The sequence below is a fragment of the Bacillus rossius genome, chromosome 2, assembly GCF_032445375.1.
Source record: "Bacillus rossius redtenbacheri isolate Brsri chromosome 2, Brsri_v3, whole genome shotgun sequence".
In the NCBI taxonomy this organism is placed as follows: Eukaryota; Metazoa; Arthropoda; class Insecta; order Phasmatodea; family Bacillidae; genus Bacillus; species Bacillus rossius.
Window position 1 is genome coordinate 89639476 of NC_086331.1, and position 22094 is coordinate 89661569.

Here is a 22094-nt window from a genome sequence, read left to right on the forward strand (position 1 = left end):
GCTTCCAGGAACCATGACCGAGGCATGGACCATGCCCTTTCCCTCGTCAATCCCTCCTCTCCTTAAGGAACAAGCCACGCCTATGCTTGCGCTCCACGCACGAGGCTTGTGCGCGATCTCTCGAGCACAACCGAAACTAAGCATGCTAATGTCAGTTTCTCCCGCCAGTTAGCACCACCTTCCAACCCCCCTTTGCCTTAGACGGCATACAGCAACACCACCGCTCGGTGCGCTATCTCATGGCGCCGGTGTCAACTAAAGATGGTGCTGCCATAGAGAGATTTAGATTTTTTTTTGTGGCACTATGACACCCATAAGCTTTGACCAATCCCAAGGCACTTTTCCTCCCATGGCCCACTTAGCTCCGCCCACTCTGTTTCTCTCTTTCCCCCTCCCCACTTTTCGGGTTTCGAGCCCATGCAGGAACTAAGGGACTCTCTCAAGTAGAGAGAGTCTTCAATCAACTGTGGTACAGGGAGCATCCTACATCTGCCGCGCTACTTTTACGGCGACCACGTCTCTCCTCCTGAGAAGTCAGACATCAAAGATTATAGGATGATGTCGCGACGACCAGGGGAAAACCCCCTTACAATTTTAAAGTTTAGACTACATCATATTAGTGTTAGTATTTTTCTGGTGAATTAAGTGCGTGCAACCGCGCTAGTGGTCGTCTACCATCACATGGATAGATTGTACCACCGACCTAGCCCACAATTTGGTGAGTAGAGATTTTAGTGCCCTTTTTTTATTTCCTGTTTTTTTGAGCCCTTTGTGGCCGAGAACTTTCCCGCTGGCCATAACCACATAATAACGCTGTGCGAACTTTTGTTTTCACAGTGGGGTTTTCCATCCCCAGTGATGGGTAGACAACCACATCTACCCGCACTGAGTTCCTGATTTCGGCCATCTAAATTCCCCGCATCGTGCTGTAAACTTAAGTCCGCTATCCGCCCCGTCACGCCTCGCCGTTCGGATGTCAGCACTTCGCATGCAGCTAAGTCTATGTTTGGAAGACACATTGTAAGAAATCTTAAAGTTTTAAATTCTCTACGAACAATTTGCGAACTATTCAACTACCATTTAAAGAAAAAAGTATAAATTATAGTAATGAAAAGTTCTTGTCAATCCAAAATAATGGAATGTTGTTTATTTTTGATTTTATTACTCTGAAACCTTGTTTGTGCAACTTGCTTTAAAATAAATGTAATCTGTAAAGTAATTATCAAAGTATCCGCGGCCGGCCTGCATGTAGTAAAATTCAATTTAATTATAATTTAATGTACTAAATTTTGAGTTTACTGAACCTGTGAATTTTCATAAAAATATTTATTGTCATTAGTTTGTAAGTCATCAAAGTGTTGACCAAAAGTATTAACTAACACACTATGATAAATCTGACTTGTCCAAAATAAAATAAGTTAACCATTAAAATAATCTAGAAGTACGTAACCATATTTCATTTTTTTATTTATATTTTTATATATTACCATCCACCTTAACACCCACCAACCTTTTGGGGTGTTGACACCTAAATTATTTGTATATTACCTTTGTTCCGCCTCTGTTCACTGTTGAAATGTCTTCTTGACGTATGCCATAGCCCGTACGTTTCTAGCCTTTTTTTTGAAGTACCTACTAAGTCTACAGGAACACAGGTTTATTACACATGTGTCACAGCTACACTGCATCGCGGCTTCTCTTTCTAATACTGTGCTTGGACCCAAGGCTGGGTCTCTCACGCGATGTTTCTTATAACTAGAGCCACGATTATATCGCGGAATCATTAAGTTTCGAAGCAGACTTTAAGAACATAAGTATTGATTCATGTTTCATGCGTCTTTGGGCTAAAGTGCTCTTGACATGCCCTTGATGTCCCTGGGGCAGTTACAAACAAGGTTAATGATTGATTTTATAGTCATATGTACCCTGCCATTGTTGAGACATTGCTGTCGACAAATCAGCACTTAAAACGATGCCTCATTTTATAGGGGTAATTTGAGTCTAGTCTAGAGTAGAATGAAGCCCAGAAATAATGGTGAGTATAGTTATTACTAGAGATGTGCGGAATTTACGTTATTTTCCAAGTCCATTTAATTGTTCATAAGTTATCTTCTTTACAGATTGTATATGATTGGGTCATAAAGTATTATGAATTGGTTTTGTTGGTATATTGTCTTTTAGGACGTGTCAATCTACCCATTATATAATAGGAACACCTTTAAATTTTGTACTGGTATTTATTATAGCGTGTCTTCTAACAATTACGCGAATTTTGAACGTATCTAGGTAATACATCTTCTTATAATTACTTTTTATCAAGTCGATTCCTATAAACACAACACAATTTCTCCTTTGAATTTTATGTCTTGTAGCAAATTAGGCTACCAGACACTAATCAACTTTTATGTAATGATGGTAAAAAGTCACGCAAGTTAGTATTATGTTGATTATTTGTATGAGATTTCAAAGCTTGCAGTAACTGAAAAATTTGTAAAGAAAAGAATGTATGATAGCTATATTAATTATCTTACAAAAATACCCCTTAAATAGTTGCAATGACGTGAAAACTCAGTATCAAACATAAAGTGCAAAACCAAGCCTTAGTAGTGTTTAATGAGGTTTTATGTCTCTGGATTGAGCGTGAAACATAAGAAAAGAAAAACCCAAATGAAAACTTGCTAATAGTTTTCTGTAAACTGAACAAAATTCACTACTGTCACCATACTTATTTTTGTAATGGTTTTATTTAGAACACTATAGCCTATTATGCTTCTGCTACTTTTTCATATAGTAAATTATGCACAAAATTTTGATGTTTGAACCACTAAAAAAATAATTTTATCATCACAAGTAGGCCAAATTAACAAAGATAATTCAAAGAATACTAGCCTCTCTTATGAAATAAATTCTTATATCTATACTTTATTGTAATTAAGTGATAGTAAGTAAGTGACAATTAATTAAGTGACAATAGTGATTTTTTCATTAATGAAGGGACAATAGATTTGGTCTCTATATTTCTCGAAAATTCATTTCACTCTGAAATATAATAAACTTGCCTATAGACAGTATAGGTTTTTTAGAAAGCTCGTTGGTCGATAACAAGGTCACATCTTTTGGCAGGTTGCACGTGATTGGGTAACCATTTATTCTCCTTGTTTATAACTGGCTCAGGGTAGTCAAGTAAAGTAGATATCTATGTGCTTCAAGTCTACTTTTCTACCCAATGAATGCGTAGCTTTAAGTACAAAACACTTTTAACGTCTCATCGACAGCGTAGATAGATTTGGAACCAGGACAATTCAAAACACGAATTTTGGGGAAGATAAATAATTTAACTTGAGTTTTAAGCAGAAATAAAAATGGCCAGACATAGATTCGAAGCCTGGTCCTTTGAATTGATGGTCCAGTGTTTAACCAATGTGATAACTCGCATCGTTCAAGAGTTGTATTGGTGGGCTTAGTTGGAGAAATCCTGACAAATATATAGTTTATGTATTCAACAAATAGTTGGTTAGTCTATAAAATCAATACATATGGCCAATACTCACTGCTATCTAAATTAATAAAAAAAATTCTCAGTGATATTGGGGGTGTGGTCGCATCCTCTCGCTCCCCATACCAAACCATTTGTCTTAAACCGAATGCTTGAAACTTGAGCGACACAGTTAGCTACGTCAATGCTTTATGCCCATGACGCGGTAGCACCACACCGCCTAGACTATCATAAAAAAACAATTAAGTAAAACCTATATATATAATATACATCCCATACTCATAAGGGTTCTCGGGTGGCCATTACTGAAAACGCGTCGCTCTAATGTCGAAAGGGTGGTGGGTTGGTACAAAAAGCACAGCATGACAATATATATGAGCACCAAAACGAAACACCAGTAGCAATACCACCATAGTCCTAAAGGTACCAATGCCATTGACCTCGTGCAAAACTTAGGGCTAAGAGTAACCAATCACTTCAGATCCAAACATTTTTGCTTTATCTATCCACCACATTTCCCTTCAAACATCTTCGTGTTTCTTCCTCTCGAGTTATTATAAAAAAATGTTATTTCCAAAATAATAAACATTCAACAACCGTGGTGCAAATTCCTCATGGATGCATCATCCAATAAACAGCTAACTCTTTATCGAGTATGAACAGACTAAGAGACCCAAAAATTTCGCAGATTCGTTTGGTCACAAGGTGGACTGCAAACATTCATACAGTGGCATTGTTTCGATGATTGTATAAAAATGCTTTCGACACACCCCCTTTATGACTTGAGTAACACCAGCTAGTAGTGGAGTGACTAAATAACGACCATCCACTCGAAAGAAGGAGAAGTTTCGCAGTAATAAATCAGGCAACAGGCAAGCAAATGTAGGTAGCGAATACACATGACTGTGAATTTTAGACTGACAACATATGAATCTAGAAATTTCCGGTTCTCAAAGCATGACCATGGCCCCTGACATGGTAGTCAAATATGCTGTTAATGAAAGGTTCCTTAGCTATCAATCGGCTACTCTCATTTATGGAAGAAATTTAAACCTGTTTTTAGTCAAGCCTGTGGGTCGAATGTATTGAGAAATTAAGAGAATATTATTATAACAGTAGATGAAAAACTGTTTTTGAATAAAACATTTGACTTTAAAGTTATTTGCTTCCCACACAGTTGTTTAGATGCACCCAGACATCGACTGCACAGATGGACGCGGCGTTACCTGCTTGAACAGCGAATGCAGCTTAACGCTGGCCCTTTCGGAGAAGTGGCTGTGGTGGAAGAGGTTGTTGGTTGGCCGCGGGTCGGTCGCGACGACGCCGGACCGCCGCAGCTCGGCGACGCACCGCTCCACGTCGGCCACCGAACCGCAGACCGCGCAGCTGGAGGCTGCTCCGCACGACACCACCTCCACGCCAGGCGGCAGCAGCTGGCGCACCTCCGCCTCGCCGAGCTCTGCGGGCACGAGATTCACTCACAGGCAGTCACATGCCCGAACAGTCCCGAACATAGCCGAAGTTAACCGCACGACGCCACCTCCACACCAGGCGGTAGCAGCTGGCGCACCTCCGCCTCGCCTAGCTTTGCGGGCATGATATTCACTCACATGGAGTCACATGCCCGAACAGTCCCGAACATAGCCGAAGTTAACCGCATGACACCACCTCCACGCCAGGCGGCAGAAGCTGGCGCACCTCCGCCTCGCCGAGCTCTGCGGGCACGAGATTCACTCACAGGGAGTCACATGCCCGAACAGTCCCGAACATAGCCGAAGTTAACCGCATGACACCACCTCCACGCCAGGCGGCAGCAGCTGTCGCACCTCCGCCTCGCCGAGCTCTGCGGGCACGAGATTCACTCACCGGGAGTCACATGCCCGAACAGTCCCGAACATAGCCGAAGTTAACCGCATGACACCACCTCCACGCCAGGCGGCAGCAGCTGGCGCACCTCCGCCTCGCCGAGCTCTGCGGGCACGAGATTCACTCACAGGGAGTCACATGCCCGAACAGTCCCGAACATAGCCGAAGTTAACCGCATGACACCACATCTACGCCAAGCGGCAGCAGCTGGCGCACCTCCGCCTCGCCGAGCTCTGCGGGCACGAGATTCACTCACATGGAGTCACATGCCCGAACAGTCCCGATCATAGCCGAAGTTATCCGCATGACACCACCTCCACGCCAGGCGGCAGCAGCTGATTTTTTTTTTTCCTAACCTAACTAAAGCTAAGTGTATTTTGGAGGGGTCCGGGTTAGGGAGGGACCTAGGTGCGTCTCAGGCCGAAGCCTATACGCCTAGTCATGCTGGGATTAGCCATGCAAGGAGAGGGTCGCATGCATCATGTGCTAGGAGGGGATTGGCCAGCCATGGCAGCTGGCACACCTCCGCATCGCCGAACTCTGCGGGCACGAGATTCACTCACATGGAGTCACATGCCCGAACAGTCCCGAACATAGCCGAAGTTATCCGCACGACGCCACCTCCACGCCAGGCGGTAGTAGCTGGCGCACCTCCGCCTCGCCGAGCTTTGCGGGCATGATATTCACTCACATGGAGTCACATGCCCGAACAGTCCCGAACATAGCCGAAGTTAACCGCATGACACCACATCTACGCCAAGCGGCAGCAGCTGGCGCACCTCCGCCTCGCCGAGCTCTTCGGGCACGAGATTCACTCACAGGGAGTCAGATGCCCGAACAGTCCCGAACATAGCCGAAGTTAACCGCACGACACGCACACTCCCGCATTCGAGCCCTCGTTGCGGACGCGAGCGGATGTGCTGCTGCTTCTGTCCTGCACTGTGACGAGTAGATACAACAAGAAACAGACAAGGAAACAGGTTGAAGAAATTTTTGTCTTCGCTTCTCAAAATTTTAGCTTTGAGCTGAACCCAAAGTTTAGCTTCGAGAACTCGCCATCTCCTCCCGTGCGGGATACTCCACGGCCCTATACACGTTGGAACGAGAGGTATGGAATCCCGAAAGAAAATAAATACAAGTCTAGCTACAAGCCTACAGTACCACTTGGCGCGGAGACACCACTTTTCACCGCCCAGGTTTTCAAACCAGGCTCCTACGAAGGAACCAGTATGCGCCAGCTGCTTTCATCGAGCAGCTGCCTACAGGACATTGTAACGCTGCCCAATCCGAAAATACAAGAAAAGATACATTCTAGAATCAGTAAAAATATTAAAACACCCAACAAACACAAATAAAGAAGATGACTACAAATTAAGCAGAATATGGGATCCAATCTTCAGAAAACCTCAAAACCTAGCTATGCATCTATAAAAATACAGGTCGCTTCTGGTCGGCCAAACAGCCCAGATAATCAGAAGAGAAGAGACGACTGATTTGCCAGCACCCTCAGCCATTCACAGAAGCTCATCTCCGATTGGCCAAACCAACAAGCCAACTATACGAAAAGAAGGCTGTGATTGGCCCACAGTTGCAGCAAATCGGGAAACACTTCTCTCAGGAGAGAGTATTAAAGACAGAAGAACTTGTAATAACTTCGTTAGGTAACTCTACCATGTTGATGGCGACTGCAATGTCGACCGAAACGTTGGTGATATATTCGCCTTGGACGCGGCTACAACCTAAAAGCCAAGCTACTTTAATTAATTTATAATATTCAAGGAAACATTAGAAACAAGGCTAAGATGGCCGGATTGGTATTCAAATACATGTTCATTGGAATTCGAGTGTGAGTCTAATCACTGTGCCATCCCGCTTAGTGTGATGAATTTGTATAATGCAAAAGTGTAAATATTTTTATTTATTTTTCTTTACCCTTGAGTCACAAAGACGACACGCCAGGTGAAAAAAATGGTATTAGTGTTGCCAGGCTAAATTTTAAAAATTTCAGTGGCTTATTTAAATATTACCCCTTAATTATATCAATAAAATTAATATAAAACAAAAAAATCATAAAACCAAAAACATTTTCTTACAACAATCTTATTGTTAATTATATGCATATTCTTAAAAATAATATGTTTTTGTGTATATATTAAAAATAACAACATTCAAAACTAAAATTTACATAAATTAATTAAGTTAAAATTATATTAGTATTTCTGTCACTTATTTAATACTTTTTATCACTAGTTATATTACCTAACATACTGTGACTAATAAGTCAAAGTTCACAACAAAATTTGAATTTAAAGTAACTTAATGATTAAAGGAATGACTTTGACATTCCTGTGCAATGACATTGTAGCACAACAAACACAAAAGAATTGTAAGGACATAACTGCGTGTATGCCCGTCACTTTTTTACCCATGTCATACAGCGAGCCGCCGGTCTGAAAAAATGTGAATCCATTCAAACCTGAACAGAGATAAGTGTAGGTAGCTGATTTCTGGCCTGTCGTATAAGTTTCCAAAGCTTTATGACCAGTACTTCCAGATGAGTATACATGGAGATCGAGCAGGTAACCATCGCAAGTAGTCCCTCATTAAGCTTTCGACATGTTCAGAAGTCATTTAGCACCAGACTAAATCTACTCTACAAGATGGCTAGAAGAAGCTGGCCGTTATGAAAAAGTACATGCCGAGACATGTTTGGACAAGGAAAAAAAAAAGGAAAGAAGAGAGCCTTACAAGTGGGTTCCGGGTTCGACTTCTACATCGGAGAGTACAAACGTTTTGTGCGAGTGGAGATTCCAGAGTCACGTGATCGCACACGAAACAAAGAAGATCGTCTTCAACTTGAGTACGGGGATCGCGGGTCAGTGTCCCCCATCGGCGAGTACAAACTCTTAGTGCAATTTGAGGTTCCAGAGGCGAGTGACTATACAGGACACGAAGAAGGTCGTGTTAAACGTGACTAAGGGGGTCGCGAGTAAAAATTCTTGGTGGGAGTTACGGTCCCAGAGGCAAGTGGTCACTCATGAAGGAAGTCTGTGTTAACGCAACTACAAGAGTTGCAGGTTCTAGTTATCCAGCAAGGAGTGCTAACTCGCGGGGCTTCATGAGGTTGGCGAAGCGAGTGTCCGCATAAGGTACCGAGGGAGTCGCCTTGAACACGACTAAGAGGCTCGAAGTTTCGAGTGCATTAGCAGTGAGGTGTCTACATGCTGGGCGAGTACCTTGGTAGTATTGACCGAGAAGGAAGCGCTTAAGCAGGGTAGTCATCCCGACGACCACCCAGGTGACACCACACCCTGAGTTCCGATCCGTGGAGGTGGACGAGAGATGGGCGTGTCAGTGAGGCATGGCGTCCGTTCCCGTGAGTTCATTACAACTTAGTCATCCCTTTAAAGGACTTCAAACGAAATGGCAAATATGATTTTCGGTATTTCGTCGCGCTATCAGGTGGCAGGTTTTGGAATTTTGCTAAGCCATTTTGAATTTAAATTGAAATATGGACTAAATTTTAGATTCTTTTAAAAAAAGAATTTTTGATAGCAGCGATAAAGAATGATGACCATTATTTCGAACAATCCTTTAGTTTTGTAATTTCTACACTAGCCGTGTTTTGATTCAGCTAGTGGCCATAAGATGCACAACAAGTAATAATTCGTAAAACACAATTTATCCTTAACTTTTTTACAGCCAGTACTGAGATGATCGGATCTAAATGAGTCAAGTCCATGAAAATGAGTAAACAAATTCACGAAGGATGATACATTAATGTTAAATTTTTTATATTGATAGAGTTCATTTAATTTCAGATGTTTTTTGTGGACATACGCCATTGCTGATTCAAATGGTTTTGTGAACATAAACCAGCAATGACATATGTCCACAAAAACATCTTAAATCAATATCTCCATTGCAAGAACCTTTCAAATAAAGTTCAGTAAATCTTGTTATTAACTTACAATCGGGATCTTGTGCGTCTGTCATCAACCCACCTGCATTTTCCATACCCTGTCATGTTTTAACATAAAACAAGTAAAAATAAAAATAATCCATAATTTAAATGTTTGCCAGTATTTCCAATGGTATATATGTATAAATGTAGAAAAGCAGAACATTCAATCTATTTGGCAGAGTTGAAGGGGACCTACCGACTTGAGCTGTTGCTCCTTTAAGCTGCACGCTTTCGACATGCGCAAGGCCGCAGGCGTGCGCCAGCAGAATAGCTTGATCAGCAGACACGAGGCCTTTGGCGTAGGCGCATGCGATCTCTCCCGTTGAGTAGCCCAGCATTCCATCCGCTGACAAGCCAAGCTTTCTCAGCACATCAACCAGCCCCACCTGCAGGCAACAGTCACCTTGCACTCTCCACTCAATAGGCAGAAGTCCAGCATGCCTTGCACAGATACACCCGGTTGTCTCAGCACAACAAGCCCCAAATGCAGACTACAGCCCCAGTTCACTTATCGCTCAGAGATATCCCTCGAGTGAAGAATATACCCTCACTGGGGATTAATCTAACCTGCAACAATTTGTGTTTATGTTAAAACCATACCTTTCATTACCAAGACTGATTGGGAAAGAATTGACAAAACCCAAAATAAACCAGATATTAAATATGAGCGAAGCCATTACGTGACACAAAATGAAGATCAATCATTCGCAGATTAAAGCTATAATGATATGTAAGCTATCCCGATGCCGTCTATGTTTTCTAGCAAGTGTTAACTTTTACGAGGGCTCTGAATGATTTAACGATTTTTACTTTATGTAATGAACACATTTGTAGATCTTTCTACTTCTTTATGTTCGCTCTGGCTTGGTTGTTCTTCAATGTCTTGATGGCTCTCATATGGGTCTTCTATATATTTCTCAAAGTGCGTGCTTTTATATAAAATTTTTATATTTCCTTGTGAGTTTTTTGGGCATATTAAATATTTTTAGCTATAAACATGAATATTTAGCTTACTATTGAATTTTATACCCCTACATTTCCTTTCCCCTTCTATCATCGTGGTATTTTCTTATTGAACATCCAACTCTTACCCATTCCTTCGACTCCTTACTTTGAATACATGAACTTACAGTTATTTTTTATTTTGTTTTAACAACTATTTACTTGTTCATCATGTTATATGTTTTGTTTGTGAGTATATTTTGCTTATTCATCACTCCCTCCACTTAGCGAATATCTACATGGCACATAAAAGGCTATAATTTTCATGCCTCCTACCTCTATTTTCCCTCTCTCCTTATATTACAATGCTTTCAACCCTTGTACTTTCACATATCTTAATATTCCTCTCTTCTTTCCATTTCACACAACTCTCCATTCCACACGTCTAAACCTACAGTTTTTTTCTTCATGTACATACATTTACTTGTTCTCCATCTTTATTTCAATCATTTAAAACAGATTTTTTTTTTCCTCTTATCATCCCACATTCAGCAAGTGCTAAATTTACATCTAACACTATTAGATTTCTCTTTTTAAATATTTTACTAATCAAAAGCAAGGTTGGCACTATGAATACATAAAGTTTTAACAATAAATTGTTTGTCTGTCATTGTATATTATAAATGCATACTTTATTACTTAAAAAATTATAAAATGTTGAATTCTAAGAAATGAGATTCATCCGTTTTAAAAATGTGCCCGAATTTCACGTATGAAATGGAATGCTTTTCAAATGACACTAGAGAAAATAAAGTTAACCGATAAATTTGGGGTTGTAAATTGGTTTTTGATTGGTTAACTTCTATGTTTATGTACTAAACATATGTGCACAAATATTCAAAAATACAATAACCAAAGAAAATTACCTCACATTCTATATATTTTCCTTAGAATAGCATGAAGGGTGCTCAACAATTGGTTGAGTGACTGGCACCAGGAGGATTTGAACCTTCTCCCAAGGGAGTAGGCAAAGCTAGGATATTGTTGTTTATTTATAGCTTGATTGCTGCACATTTAAAGTTGTATTACATTCATCTTCAACAAGCTTTCATGCTTATTAAAACGATGTATACTAGAGATAATTACGAAGAAATTACAAGTGGTCAGCAATCCATTTGAAAACAGGTAAGTCACCTAGAGTGCAAATGATAACGATACACTAAACTGCGTTGAATTCATGGCATTTTGCTATTTTTTTTATAAAGTACAATTTATCAAGTAACAAAACATTTTCTTGTTCCTTTCTCTTTGATTTTAGAATTAAATTATGAAATCAAAACCAAGAGAAACTAACAAAGCATTTAAAACACAATTGAAACAATACAAATTGGGTAAAATGAAAAGTCTGTTTATTTTTTATTTTTGCTGTTATGTTCATGAGAAAAATAATTTCAAGTCTAAACCAATTATAATACAATGATAAAAGTAATAATGTTTGTTTATATATGTATATAGTTTTACTAATTTTTTTTCTTTTTTTCTGTTTTAAACAGAACCGTCGATCGTCAGTAGATCGAAATATTAAAAAAAAATTATGTTATCCTTACTCAAACAGCCGACTGTACTTTGACCTTACCTGCATCGCTGTAATGGCCACTATCGAGAGTAAACAGTGATCAAACATTTTGCTGTCGCCTTCTTGAAGCAAGGATACGACGTCGACTCCTTTCGGCTTGAGCACTTTCTGCAGTCGCGCCACGGAGGCGGCGAAGACAGGCAGCTCGAGCAAGGACTTGCCCATGCCTGGCCATTCACTGTTCATGCCGGAGAACACGAGCCACAGCGGCCGCTTCTCGGGGAAGTACTGCGCAGCACACAGTCACCACACAGTCACCATACAGTGCAAGGCCTGGCCATTCACTGTTCATGCCGGAGAACACGAGCCACAGCGGCCGCTTCTCGGGGAAGTACTGCGCAGCACACAGTCACCACACAGTCACCATACAGTGCAAGGCCTGGCCATTCACTGTTCATGCCGGAGAACACGAGCCACAGCGGCCGCTTCTCGGGGAAGTACTGCGCAGCACACAGTCACCACACAGTCACCATACAGTGCAAGGCCTGGCCATTCACTGTTCATGCCGGAGAACACGAGCCACAGCGGCCGCTTCTCGGGGAAGTACTGCGCAGCACACAGTCACCACACAGTCACCATACAGTGCAAGGCCTGGCCATTCACTGTTCATGCCGGAGAACACGAGCCACAGCGGCCGCTTCTCGGGGAAGTACTGCGCAGCACACAGTCACCACACAGTCACCATACAGTGCAAGGCCTGGCCATTCACTGTTCATGCCGGAGAACACGAGCCACAGCGGCCGCTTCTCGGGGAAGTACTGCGCAGCACACAGTCACCACATAGTCACCATACAGTGCAAGGCCTGGCCATTCACTGTTCATGCCGGAGAACACGAGCCACAGCGGCCGCTTCTCGGGGAAGTACTGCGCAGCACACAGTCACCACATAGTCACCATACAGTGCAAGGCCTTGCCACAATATAGCCTACATGATTATTTTTTAGGTTACTACAAATGATCTAAATTATTTACGTCTTTTTTATTTACAAAGAACGCTAATAACAAATTTCCTGGGGATATTTTAAAATTTACTGTAATATATGTAAAATTAAAGGTACTATGTTCTACTACTTTTGACATGAATTTACAATTATAATAATAGAATGTTAACAATAAATTAAAAACCTTTTTAAGTTTAATCTAAAAGAAACACTTATTTTTCCATTTTTTGTTTTCCTCGTTTACTACGAAACATTTAACTCGCAAAAAGGGATCCGGCCAAGTCTCTACATTCGGTGTTAATACCTACAAATATCGCGAGTTATATGTGTAACACATAAGTATAGTTAAACACTCTTTTTTTGTTTAATCTATTATTATTTTATTTGCTAGTTAATTATTGCATGTAATTTACTGTGAGAAATATATCACTGAAGCTCTTTGCAGAATAAGATGTAATGATTATACGTGATATTTTTGCGCCCCTGTTAGAAAATTTTCGTTTTACATGCTGTGTAGCCTAGAGAGTGTTACAGGAAGTATTGGGGGTAGGTAGGAGTATTACTACTTTACTAATGAATACATTCAACATTACATCTGGATGTTAGGCATCTTCCGTCCTGTTTCTCCTGATTCGTTTTAAATAGTTTTGCACTGAACACACCTTTCCTATATGTTAAAATCATAGAGACTTCGTTTCCTCTGTATTCAGTATGGCGTCATCCTCGGAAAATCTGACGTACTTTAAGGAAATAACAATAAAAGCGCAAAAAAGGGTTCACATACAATCTTCAACGTTTCAGGTTGCTCAAGAGATGACCGCCTCGCACTATTTTATTCAGTTTTCCACCTTTTATGTAATTTATTATTTATATTATAAATTTTGTATATGATTAGTTATGTGTTGGATTTGGTTTTTTATCGCTGTGTAGGAAGGATCACATAAAATACTTAAAAAATATGACTAATCATTTTTGATTTATGTACACTAAAAAATTACTTGTGGTTTATGAAAAACAGTATTCAATTTTACATTATAGGCTAGATTAACACTCTGTGTTTTTTAATTTCAAATAAACCCCTTCTTTTCAGGTTAAGGCACCAAAGGTTAATCTTACGTGATTACACATGCGTCGGAACAACAATTTTTGACAGTTGCTACAGAGACGACGGCCAAAAGGCTGCTCGCATTGTAAAGCATTTACACGTTTGAATAATTGTGATGTATTTGGTCTCTCATGTAGAGGAAGCACATTCAATACTCGGCATATGTGAGTAATCATATCAGTAGTATATAATAGTTCCTCCTGCGTCAGGCGCCAGGCGGTGGAGCGGGAGCCATAGAGCCTGTCGATTGCTCTGACGCCACGGTGGCCATCTTGAATGTTCTTGACCTTGACCATTGACTTTAACCCCGGCGGCCATATTGGACCCACCATCTTGGATCCGCCATCTTTAAATCGAATGCCCCACTCACTAATGATGAAATTTTAGTCACGGCAACCATATTGATTTTTTTTCTTTTCCGCTGGAGGCCGCCATCTTGGATACCGTTGAATTTGTTTCTGCAGTTTGTTCCTAGAGAGCGCCAGCATCGCTCTTGATTTTTTTCTGTTCTGCTGGAGGCCGCCAACTTGGATACCGTCGACTTTGTTTCTGCTGTTTGTTCCTAGAGAGCGCCAGCGTCATTCTGTCTCATCACATAAGGTCGATGTTCCATTACCTACCAGAGCTTTTATTGTCCTTATCGACATATTAAATTTAATTTTTTATGCAAAACACATTGGAAGCGCTGTGATTCGAACCATCACAGCTCTGACCTCTATGTTGGAAAAACATACGCCTTTAACCGCACGGCCATCGAGACATTTACCAGACTGAGAATTAAATAAGGTATATTTAGAAATAACATGCATATTCTGACTTGTAATTTTTTAAATTTTAAGTAATAAGAGCATCACCTGTTCGAGACAGAACCGGCATCTTGTATTAAGACGTAACTGTTGCAATTATCGTTACGGGCGCCATCTTGAAAATCCGTAATTCTAATGCTAGAAATTCCGAAAAAATTCCAAAAAAATATTTTAAAAATTGCCTACTTCAAATGTTTAGTTATGTGGCGGTGTGACGGTGTCCTGAAACCGAAACGATGGAAACGACGTGTTATAATAAATAAATCTGATTAAGCTTATTATGATCACTGGGGCGATTGTGATATTACAAGTATTTATAATAAACATGCAAGGAAGATGGTGGTAGAAGAGATTGATTACACATCATGGAAAGATCCAAACACATTGGTTGACCGGCTAAGACTTCTAAATGGCTCGCTTTGTGCAGGAAACTATTCGTGCATCAAAGTAATATCTTTCATATTCAAAGAACTGAGGGAAGCTGGCTACATACAAATATGGCTTGTTTTACTTGCATTTGTATAATGTTGAGAAATAAATTAAATATTGAAAGTAAAAATTTCATATTTCATTTCTTGTATTCTGATTTCTAACTAAGACTTAGTTCTCGTAAAACAGCTGATTTTTGAATGTGCTTCCAAATGTGCTTCCTTTTTGTTGATGGTGCTTCCAAAATTTGCTGCCTTTTTGTTGATGGTGCTTCCAAATGTGCTGCCTTTTTGATTGTGCTTCCAAATTGTGCTGCCTTTTTGTTGAAGGTGCTTCCAAAATGTGCTGCCTTTTTGTTGAAGGTGCTTCCAAAATGTGCTGCCTTTTTGTTGATGGTGCTTCCAAATTGTGCTGCCTTTTTGTTGATGGTGCTTCCAAATTGTGCTGCCTTTTTGTTTGTGCTTCTAAAATGTGCTGCCTTTTTGATTGTGCTTCCAAAATGTGCTGACTTTTTGTTAATGGTGCTTCCAAAATGTGCTACCTTTTTGTTGATGGTGCTTCCAAAATGTGCTTCCTTTTTGATTGTGCTTCCAAAATGTGCTGCATTTTTGATTGTGCTTTCTAATGTGCTGCGATTTTGATGGGATTCTTGGTCCTCTTGTAAGCCTAAAACATGTTATGTTGGTTTAATTTAATATAATTAGCTGTCGATGAAGAAGGTCGTGAGGTTCGGAAATGACTGGTCTATACATCTGACATTGTTTATGACTCGGTCTCGTGGTCCGCAGACGTTTGGTCTATATGTATGTATGGCTTTGTACATGAACGTTTTAGAAGTTATTCTAAGTATCGAAAAACTAGACTTTCATGTTAGGCTTATCGGCAACGTATTTATTTCGTCGGACATTGTCGTATATTGTCTTGAGTTGATTTTCGTAGAGTGAATGATTGATAAACTCCGCGAAAGGTAATACAAACAGAACAATTTATTTAATATTCAGTTACACTTGACACTGGTCAAGAATCAAACCGAGGACAGGAATCCATCGATTCAATGCGTAAATTAATAAGTGAATTTTTCGGTGGATTTTGGAATGTTTTTCCGAATTTCTAGGTCAATAAATACAAATTTTCAAGATAGCGGTCATAATGGCTTACTGCAGGCTGGTAGTAGAGGATTTTAAGCCTTTTTTAGGATTTTGAACATTATTTATTGAAGTTGTTATTTTTTTTTACATAAAATTATTATTTTTTTGTATTTACCAGGGATCGAACCAAGAACAGGATTCGATCGAATCAATAAGTATATCAATTGCAAATTTATTTATGAATTTTGTAATTTTTCCCGAATTTCTAGTTAAATAATTACACGATTCCAAGATGGCGCAAATGTCAAGATGGCGGGTGCCACGGTAGTAATAAATGATGACTGCACTCTAGTGGGTAAGAATTAAACTAACATGATAGTGGCATACTCTATAAGACGAGTAAACACACAAAATGGTGTCCTCCAGCAGACGAAAACAAGATGGTGGCAATGTCCTCTAGCAGGTGGTAGCTCCTGGTAGCATGTAGTGGACACAAAATGTCGGATCCATGATGGTCACCAAGGTCTAGATCAAATTTCAAGTTCAAATTCCAAGGTCAAGGACAAAGTTCAAGGTCAAGGTTCAAGGTAAAGGTCAAAGTTCAAGGTCAAGGTCATAGTCAAAGTCAAAGTTCAATACCAACAGTTGAGGTCAAATGTATGGTGAACAGAAAATTATACAAACATGGTGCCAGCACACTCTAGCAGACGAAAACAATATGGCGGCCTCCCGCGGACGAAGACAAGGTGGCAGACATGTCATACCAGTTGACGATATATACCTTGGTATTAGTGGTGAGAGGTCAGTCTAGGTGGCTTCCGTGGAGGAAGGATCTGTCGTTTTTTTATTTTTTGCTCTTACCAGTTTCGAACCAAGGACGGGAATCGATCTAATCGATCAGTATTCTAATAAGTTAATTTTTTAATTAATTTTTATTTATTTTTTCATTAAAATCGGATATAAATAAAGATTTTCAAGATGGCATCCGTTCACGATAATTGATACAGTGGTGACATCATTCAAAATGTTGGGTGTGTTGTAAGACGTTTTTATTACTTTTTATTGAGAAATTTTTAAATACATTAATAAATTACTGGTTTACTCTCGCCAGAAATCTAACCGAGGACTAATAACCATTTAAATAACTAAACATTTGAAGTAGGCAATTTTTTAAATATTTTTTGGAATTTTTTTGGAATTTCTAGCATAAAAATTACGGATTTTCAAGATGGCACCCGTAACGATAATTGCAACAGTTACGTCTTAATACAAGATGCCGGTTCTGTCTCGAACAGGTGATGCTATTATTACTTAAAATTTAAAAAATTACAAGTCCGAATATGCATGTTATTTCTAAATATACCTTATTTAATTCTCAGTCTGGAAAATTTCTCGCTGGCCGTGCGGTTAAAGGCGTAAGTTTTATAACCTAGAGGTCAGAGCTGTGATGGTTCGAATCACAGCGCTTCCAATGTATTTTGCATAAAAAATTAAATTTAATATGTCGATAAGGACCATAATAGCTCTGGTAGGTAATGGAACATAGACCTTATGTGATGAGACAGAGTGACGCTGGCGCTCTCTAGGAACAAACAGCAGAAACAAAGTCGACGGTATCCAAGATAGCGGCCTCCAGCAGAACAGAAAAAAATCAAGAGCGATGCTGGCGATCTCTAGGAACAAACTGCAGAAACAAATTCAATGGTATCCAAGATGGCGGCCTCCAGCGGAAAAGAAAAAAATCAATATGGTGGCCGTGACTAAAATTTCATCATGAGTGAGTGGGGCGTTCGATTTAAAGATGGTGAATCCAAGATGGTGGGTCCAATATGGCCGCCGGGGTCAAAGTCAAAGTTCAAGGTCAAGACCATTCAAGATGGCCACCGTTACGTCAGAGCAATCTACAGGCTCCAAGTCTCCCGCTCCACCACCTGGCGCCTGGCGCAGGAGGAACTATTATATACTACTCATATCTGTCTTATTTCACAAAAAAATAATTGAGTTTCATAGATAAAATGCGTGTTATTATTTCTTATTAAACATATCCAATTTTACGACAGTAGTTAGTTTAACAGTGCATGTTATTTCTTTCATAATAAAGTTCACAAACAATTACAAACAGTTTAGCTTAACACGATTACATGTGCATGAACACCGAGATCTGCATTCTTAGATGGAGACAGAAGACAAAATTGCTGCTGGCACATGTTTTAAAACTGTTCTTTTCTTCGACAGTTGTTCTATAGATTTCACCCACGATAGCTGCTAGCACGTTTACCTACTCTAGTGTACAATTAATACTTTCCCCAACAGATCTACTAGGATGGCCTACATCACATTTCATCCCTCCCCCGACTTATTTACTAACCTAGAGCCGATAAATACTGTCTTTCGACAGATATATCTGTTAAGATGTTGGCTAACACTCTTCACCCTCACACATCATGTATGCATCGAGAGACGTTACTGTCTTTGACGTTGACCATGACAAAGGTAAAGAGACATTGGTTAAGACATCGGTCACGATGGCCGCCATTACATTTCATCACCCTATCTCTCTACTATTGAAATCATAGGCGTAACCAGGGGAACCCCCCCCCCCCCTTTAAGCCATTATTTTTTTCTTATCTGAAAGCAGGTTAGCTAAAAGCCTGGGTGTCTTACTGCTATCACCGGCCACTGCACTGGAGGGGAAGAGTAAGCGAGCCCTACCGATTCTCCTTCCCTTCCCCTACCCTTGTCACGAGCAGAAGCTATAAGGTTGTGACGCTGTGACGGGTCCCAAGTTTTCAAATATCTTACACCTATTGTATTTAACTAGCGCGGTAATTATAAGCAGGTGGTGACTGAGTAACTCTTCAAGCTAAAGCTAATTGTTTCCAGGAATAGGCCAGTTCTGCCGAAACCCAACCATTTTAATTCATTTTTTTTTGTATTGTCGAGCTTCGAGCATGATTTATGATTTTGAGTGGGACGTGGAAAAGGCACTTGGATTGATTAAAATATATTTCATTAAATTCTTATTTCATCATTCAAACAATTTTTTATTAAAACATTAATAATATTTTTACCATTACAATATTTAAAGTTAAGTACCGAAAACTGCTCAAATAGCACTATTTTACACCTTAAAATCCAAATTTTTCCGGGGGAGGACCCCCAGACCCACCACTTTAATAGAGGGGGGGGGGGGGGGACCATGCTTCTTAACCCTCCCTATACACAAATCCTGGCTACGCTACTGATTGAAATACATTATTATCTTTGACATCGGTCATTATGGCCACCAGAATTCCTCTCCATTACTGCTGTGTGTACATATTACTTCAACTTTCTCCAAGAAATTGGCCATTGGACATATTTTGCACGTTTTCAACATTTGCCTAGTCGCATTATATATACCTCATCTATCCATATCTTCCTCAACTATAACAGTGGTTAGCATGTCTGCCTCATGACCAAAATATCATTTATGGTTTCGTGGTTCAAATCCAATGTGCCATTAACACTTAAATAAAACAATTAAATTTCAATAACGATGGCGGCGCTCTCAAATAGAAAATACTGGAACTATCAATGATATCATCAGCACCGCCAGCACTGCCTACCTGCTAACTCCAGAACCAACATGAACACTGATAGGTACCAACCCTTTAATCAATAACCAAGAAAATGTTCTCAAGAAAAAAAATTAAAACTCGCCCATGTAGCCAAGCGATAGAGGGAAGAGTGAAGGGTGTGCACACACCACTTGGGTCCAATTGGAAACAATTCAAGTGAATTATAAGTCATTCATACTTAATAATGATAAATGGGATTAATAATTAACGCTAAGTTACAGAGGGGGTCAGTAGAGAAAGGGTGCAGGTGCAAGTATTAGTGAGTCATAGGGGTGATGGAGGGGTGGGTAATTCGACACATACACACTAAATTAGACTTTTAGGTTTTTAATTGACATGTGACTGGTGGGGGTGGAGGGGGTCAATAATTATGAATTATAGGATTTAATTGGCCTATTGTGCATTCAAGAATCAGCTTTTCTTGCTACTACGAGTTTAATGTTACTTATTTTGCCTTCTAGCTGGGAGTCTTATGTGTTATAAATGTTTTCATGCTTTGAGAATACAAATAAAGCACAAATATGATATGAAAATTAAACAAATCCAACAAATGTAATACGAATTTTTTTTTCCAAATCCATCACTCCTTTGTAACATTTACTATGTTGGACTTCTAGAAACATCGATGTACTCAGGCATTGAACGGTAACCATTCGTGGCGTGATCATAGAATAATTATTAGATGGACTGCGTGCTTAAGAGGCCACTCCAGTGTTTCAGGGGCACTACGCAACCCGCGTTAACTTGATAAGATTCAATGCTATTTTCATTTTGCTTATAACTAATTAACTAATATAGATTTCGAAATGATGCTTGCTTTATATGTAAGACAACGATGCTCTTATCAAAGCGCCTTTCTTCAAAAACGTGCATAAATTATGGTTTTATACTAATCTTTACTAATATGCATAAGTGTATTGTCTAGGTTTGAACTAGGTGAAACGTTCACCAACACCAACAACCAAAACCAACACTAACCGCCAAACAAAGAGTTAACTTGACTTCAAGACCAACCATTAAAACCAGCAAACAAACGATAGTTAAGCCTTCCTGCGTATGTATACTATAAGATTAAAAAGTGACCGACACCAATATTTAACACCAACCATAAATTTTTCCATAGCCTTTATACGAAATATATTATACATATCGATTCTGGTCTAATGCGCACGGTACCATTATTGGTTTGATGTAAACAAAGCCCTATGAGAATGTTAACTAATGGTTAAACCAACTGGCATATATATTTTTTAAATTTTAAAATTGTAAGCAATGTTATGAGATAGAACACTTCTAGACTGCCCGTGAAAAAAATGTAAAACGTGTTTTCATTTGTAATTTTTTTTTTCCCTTCTAGGTGTTGAAATATTATGACTTATTCTCTTAGAATCCAAAAAGATTTACTTTTGATTCACACTAACAATACCACATGAAAAGGGCCGTAATGCTAGCAGACAATTGATTTAATCCCTCTTTGGCCATTTTGTGACTTATACTCTTTTTCCTCACCAGCTTATAATTGACATTGAATTCCAATGAAATATCAATAGGACAAACAAAGCGAAGGAAGAGCTTATAATCTCATCGATGCATCAACTATCATCCGCCATGTTGATAGTTATATAGGGAGACGAATAATTTTGCGCTATTTTAAAGTTTATTTGTAGTCATCACAAATTTCATTGGCGAATATTGATCGTGATGTCAGATGCAGATGGTGCTGTCTGACCTGTCTGACCTGGGACGTTCAAGTTCACCAACTCTGTTCAGACAGATCCGCTCCACGTGACTGTATCATCAGCACCTGACCTCATTTAGGTCATGTGATCCAATCAAATGCCACGCTCGCCACTGTGCCATAAGTTCTGACACACCAGGCAGACGTGACTGTACGAATGTGGCAGGCCCTTAAGTCTTAGGCCCTTAGGTCATAGGCCCTTAGGCCACTTTTTATTCACGCGTTCGCTCGAAGGCCGCGTTTCCATTGTTGACCTTTTATTCCCGCGTTTGCATGCGCCAAAGTTGTTGGCACATGTGGTGGAATTATTCCCAATGCAGTTACCTATACCAACAACTGCTTATTCTTAAATTCCCTGTGTTAATTATCTTCAAAGACGGTATTTCAAATTCATGGCTTCAATTTTATTTAATTAATAAATATTCAACGTCAAATTTCCTGAATCTGCACCGACTTTCTTCTA

General features: G+C 39.7%; 1 protein-coding gene across 1 annotated transcript in view; it reads right to left on the reverse strand.

The window, feature by feature from the left end:
* Positions 1 to 22094, reverse strand: part of LOC134528920 (fatty acid synthase-like) — a 183780-nt gene that overhangs the window by 112300 nt on the left and 49386 nt on the right. The window contains exons 10-20 of the mRNA XM_063362588.1: positions 12664 to 12768; positions 12452 to 12556; positions 12240 to 12344; positions 11905 to 12132; positions 9523 to 9712; positions 6099 to 6158; positions 5536 to 5595; positions 5408 to 5467; positions 5280 to 5339; positions 5152 to 5211; positions 4723 to 4973 (exon numbers count right to left, since the gene is read on the reverse strand). Coding sequence (XP_063218658.1) covers positions 4723 to 4973; positions 5152 to 5211; positions 5280 to 5339; positions 5408 to 5467; positions 5536 to 5595; positions 6099 to 6158; positions 9523 to 9712; positions 11905 to 12132; positions 12240 to 12344; positions 12452 to 12556; positions 12664 to 12768 — 1284 coding nt within the window. The remainder of the gene's footprint in view (positions 1 to 4722; positions 4974 to 5151; positions 5212 to 5279; positions 5340 to 5407; positions 5468 to 5535; positions 5596 to 6098; positions 6159 to 9522; positions 9713 to 11904; positions 12133 to 12239; positions 12345 to 12451; positions 12557 to 12663; positions 12769 to 22094) is intronic.